The sequence below is a fragment of the Ixodes scapularis genome, unplaced genomic scaffold, assembly GCF_016920785.2.
Source record: "Ixodes scapularis isolate PalLabHiFi unplaced genomic scaffold, ASM1692078v2 PGA_scaffold8__174_contigs__length_109621045, whole genome shotgun sequence".
In the NCBI taxonomy this organism is placed as follows: Eukaryota; Metazoa; Arthropoda; class Arachnida; order Ixodida; family Ixodidae; genus Ixodes; species Ixodes scapularis.
This window is the reverse complement of record NW_024609883.1, coordinates 26,892,151-26,896,472: the sequence shown is the minus strand read 5'-3', so window position 1 is coordinate 26,896,472 and position 4,322 is coordinate 26,892,151. Positions and strand designations below refer to the sequence as shown.

General features: G+C 59.1%; 1 protein-coding gene across 1 annotated transcript; it reads right to left on the bottom strand.

Moving 5' to 3' along the window:
- Window positions 1–703: 703 nt before the first annotated feature.
- Window positions 704–2,713, bottom strand: LOC115315851. The gene has a single exon (XM_029975190.4). It carries the CDS (start codon window positions 2,711–2,713, stop codon window positions 704–706), a length of 2,010 nt encoding a protein of 669 aa, XP_029831050.3.
- Window positions 2,714–4,322: the final 1,609 nt, after the last annotated feature.

The window sequence follows — 4,322 nt, the reverse complement described above, 5'->3', positions numbered from 1 at the left end:
GACCTAAAATGCCGACCTCTGGTCGATAGTAATGTTTAGGTTGTTGAACACCGATGCAGGGACGTCGTTGTGATGCGTACCGCCGAGAGAGTGGGAGCGCTCCGGCGTTCTTGGAGGCTCTTTACTTCGGTCGCCTTCGGCAACGCCACCTCCAGGCGTTGCCGCACTTAGTTTTGCCGGCGGCGCAAAGAAGACAGGCTCTCTTGGCGGGGTCGTGGCGCTGGAGACGCTGAACGTCTGGGCGACGGTGAGCGGGACTAACGGCGGAGCGGCGTTGAGGATGGCGAACGTCGGAGGTACTCTTCGATGTCACGAAGGCGTTCGTCGTACTTTGGGCGCGGGTCATTCGGGTGGAACCCGCGCAGCCCCAGTTGTCGGTAGGGGCATCGACGGTAGATGTGGCCGGCTTCACCGCAATGATAACACAACGGGCGTCGTTCGGCCGTCCTCCGCACGTCGGTCTTTCGTGGCGCAACTTGTTCTGGGCGGACGCACGCCCGATCTTCCTGGCGGCGAGAATACTGCGGCGCTAGAGGTTCACGTTGAGGTGGCGCCGTATACGGGTGAGCAGGGGGCGGTGGTCGTCGGGTAGCTGCTGCGTAGCTCAGCTTCGGTGTTTCAGGAGCGGCGCTCGAGATTGGATTGGATTGGAATAAACTTTATTTGTGCCTGCAGTTGGGCGCTCGCGCACCCCGACGAGGGCCTACGTCGTCTTCGGAGTTGCCGTTACTCGGCCCGGGTCTCGGCTCGCCGTTGTCGGCTCGCCGGGTCCCTGCCTTTCGAGCGCCCCGAGGACCTGCTGGACGGCCCAAAGCTGTTGATCCTGATCATAGCTCTTCGCAGCTGCCTCGAGCCGCGGCGGAATCGTTCTTGATCTTGCTTCCTCTGGGTGTTTGATGCAGTCCCATAAGATGTGCGTGTGATCTGCCGTCTCCCTCCGACAGACCTTGCACCTGTCGGTCGGGTATGTCTCGGGGTACATGCGATGCATCAGTTGTGGGCTTGGTAGCGATCCGGTCTGGAGCTGCCTCAGTAGTACCGCCTCCGCTCGACTCAGCCTTGGGTGCGGGGGTGGGAGAGTCCTGCGAGCCAGGCGGTAGGCCTTTGTGATGTCGTTATAGTCCGTCATGCGGTCCTTGGCTTCGAACCACGTCGGACGGTCTCCCGCCGGGGCGCGGTTGGTTAGCGCTCGCGCCGCTGCGTGTGCCGTCTCGTTGTGGTTGTCATTGCGTTCCGACGCGTCGCCCGCGTGCGCCGGGAACCACTTGATTCTCACTTTTCTGTCTTGGAGTTCGACCGCTCGCAATACTCGCTCGGCCTCCCGGCAGATTTGGCCTTTCCTGAAGTTTCGAACCGCCTGTCTCGAGTCACTCAGCACCGTGTGGCAGTCTGCGTCGGCGATGGCCAGGGCGATGGCCACCTCCTCTGCTTGTTCCGCTCCGGCGCTTCTCACGCTCGCTGCCGTCCTCGTGGCGCCGGTGGAAGCCTCGATGACAACCGCTGCGAAGGCGTTCCGTTGATACTCGGCCGCGTCCACGTACCGCGCGTGCTCGTCATTGGCATGCAGGTCGATGAGGACGTTCGCCCTCGCTGCTCTTCTTCCCTTGTTGTAGTCGGGATTCATATTCTTGGGTATGGGGTCGATTCTGGTCTGGCTTCGAACCTCTTCGGGGACTGGGAGCTTCGTCTCCGTCTCGTTCGAGTGTCCTATTCCCAGGTCGTCAAGTATCCTCCTCCCGGTTGTAGTCGTGGACAGCCGCTCCAGTTGAGCGGTCCGTTGCGCCTCGGCTATTTCTTCGAGCGTGTTATGTATCCCAAGTTGTAAGAACCGGGTTGTACTCGTAGACTCGAACAGGCCCAGCGCCGTCTTGTACGCTCTTCGGATGATGGCGTTGATTTTGTTGCGTTCGTGTTGCAGCCATCTGTGATAGGCCGCAATGTACGCGACGTGGCTGATGATGAAGGATTGGACGAGCCTGATCAGGCTCTCCTCTCTCATGCCTGCCTTCCGGGACGTGACTCGTTTGAGGAGTCGCGTTGCGTTGGCCGCTTTGGCCGTGAGACGGGCGACGGTTTCACCGTTTCTTCTGTGCTTTTCGATGACCATGCCTAGGATCCTGATTTTGCCGACCTCGGGGATCACGTTGCCGGATTTGGTTACTATACGGATCTTTTCGTATTCGCGTTGTCTGGTCTTGCCTCTGCCGTTGTTAGTAGGCTGGATTATCAGGAGTTCCGATTTGCTCGGCGAACATCTCAGTCCGGTGCCTTCCAGCTGGTTTTCTATCGCGTCGACGGCGGCTTGCAGCGCGCCCTCGATGTGGGCGTCGCTGCCACCGGTCACCCAGAGCGTGATATCGTCCGCGTAGATAGTGTGCCTGACGTCTTCGATGTCCGCGAGCTTCTCGGCCACTCCGATCATTACCAGGTTGAACAACGTCGGCGAGATAACCGACCCCTGGGGTGTACCAGTACTTCCAAGCTCCTTCTCTTGCGTCTGTATGTCGCCTGCTCGAAGCTCGGCGATCCTGTCCGTGAGGAAGTCCTTAATATAGTTATAGGATCTTTCGCCCATGTTGAGCTTGGAGACTTGGAACAGGATCGCCGAGTGTTTCACCCTGTCAAAAGCGCTCTGCAGGTCGAGCCCCAGGATTGCCTTGTTGTCGCGGGCGTTACCGCTGTCATCGATGATTTGGTATTTGAGTTGCAGCATCGCGTCCTGCGTGCTCAGGTGCCGCCTGAAGCCGATCACCGTGGCCGGGTACAGCCCTTCCCGTTCCAGGTAGTCTTGCCACCTGTTGAGCAGGACGTACTCCAGCACCTTGCCCACGCACGACGTGAGCGAGATGGGCCGGAGGTTGTCCATGTCCGGTGGCTTCCCCGGCTTGGGGATCAAGATGGTCTTGGCTGTCTTCCACTGCTTCGGCAGCGCGCCCGCTCTCCAGCACTTGTTGAAGTATTTTGCTAGGTTCTCAATCGAGCCGTCGTCGAGGTTCTTGAGTGCCTTGTTCGTGACGAGGTCCGGGCCGGCCGCCGACCGACTGTTGAGGTCGTGCAGGGCCGCGCGGACCTCCTCGATGTCGATGTCACGATCGAGCTTCGCGTTGGGTAGGCCGCCGTATGGCGCGTGTTGTTCGGTGGGTGTAGTTGGCAGGTATTTGTCGATGATGCGCCTGGTGACTTCGTCGGCGCCGTGCACCGAGACCGCCTGATGTATGAGCTTGGCGAGTCTGTCTCTTTGGTGCGACTTGGTCTTGGTTTCGTCGAGCAGGTGCCGCATCAGGTTCCACGTCTTCCCGCTGTGCATCTGCCCGTCTGCCGCGTTGCAGATCTCGTTCCACTGTTGCACACATAGCGCGCGGCACTGATCCTCGATCGCTCGGTTGAGCTCCGCCACCTTCTTTCTAAGTCTGCGGTTGAGCCGTTGATTCTTCCATCGATTGAGTATCGACTGTTTGGCTTCGATGAGATGCGCAAGCCGGCTGTCTACTTTGTCGATCTCCGCGTCCGTTTCAAGTTCTTTGGTCGCATCGCGTACGCTCTTGGTGATTTCGGCCGTCCGCAAGTCGATGTCTTCGATCTCGTCGTCTCCGTCACTCTTCTGGTTTCTAGCGTCTCGGAAGGCGTCCCAGTCTATCCATCTGTGTGTTTTGGTGCTAATGTCGTTGTGTTCCGGTATGCTGATTTCCACGATGGTGTGGTCGCTGCCGAGGTCGGCCCCCGTGTTTCTCCAGGTGATCGCTCCCCGGGCGTCGTTCTTGATGAACGTGAGGTCCGGCGTGGTGTCCCGGGACACGGAGTTACCGATTCTCGTCGGATACGTCGGGTCCGTGATGAGGATGAAGTTGAGTTCCGTGGCGTCTTGGTACAGGTCGCGGCCCTTTGCTGTGTACTTGTTGTAACCCCAGGCTGGGTTCATCGCGTCGAAGTCACCGCACGCGAGCAGCGTGTTGCGGCCCGCTGCGGTGCTGGCTCTGTGCAGTAGCGTCTTGAATCTCTGTTTTCTCTGCGATGGGTTGCTGTAGATGTTGAGCAGAAATATACTTCATTTTCTCTTCTTGCCCGGGATAATTTCGGTGAGTGAATGCTCGATCTTGCTATTGTTGTGCAGCTCGTGTTCGACGAACGTGAGTCCCTTCCTGACCAGGGTGCACAGGCCTCTGCCGTCGGGCGGGCCCCTGTGCACCCTGTAGCCAGGGAGAGACGGTGCGTCGGTGGGTGTCTCTTGTAGTAGTATTACGTCCGGCTTATGCGCGGCATGTGCGATGTGCTGTTGGATGACTGCCTTCTTCCTTCCGAGGCCACGACAGTTCCACTGCCAC

Bases quoted from the DNA above. Each gene is read 5' to 3' on its own strand.
- LOC115315851 (XM_029975190.4), bottom strand. From the start codon at position 2,713: ATGCTGCAACTCAAATACCAAATCATCGATGACAGCGGTAACGCCCGC.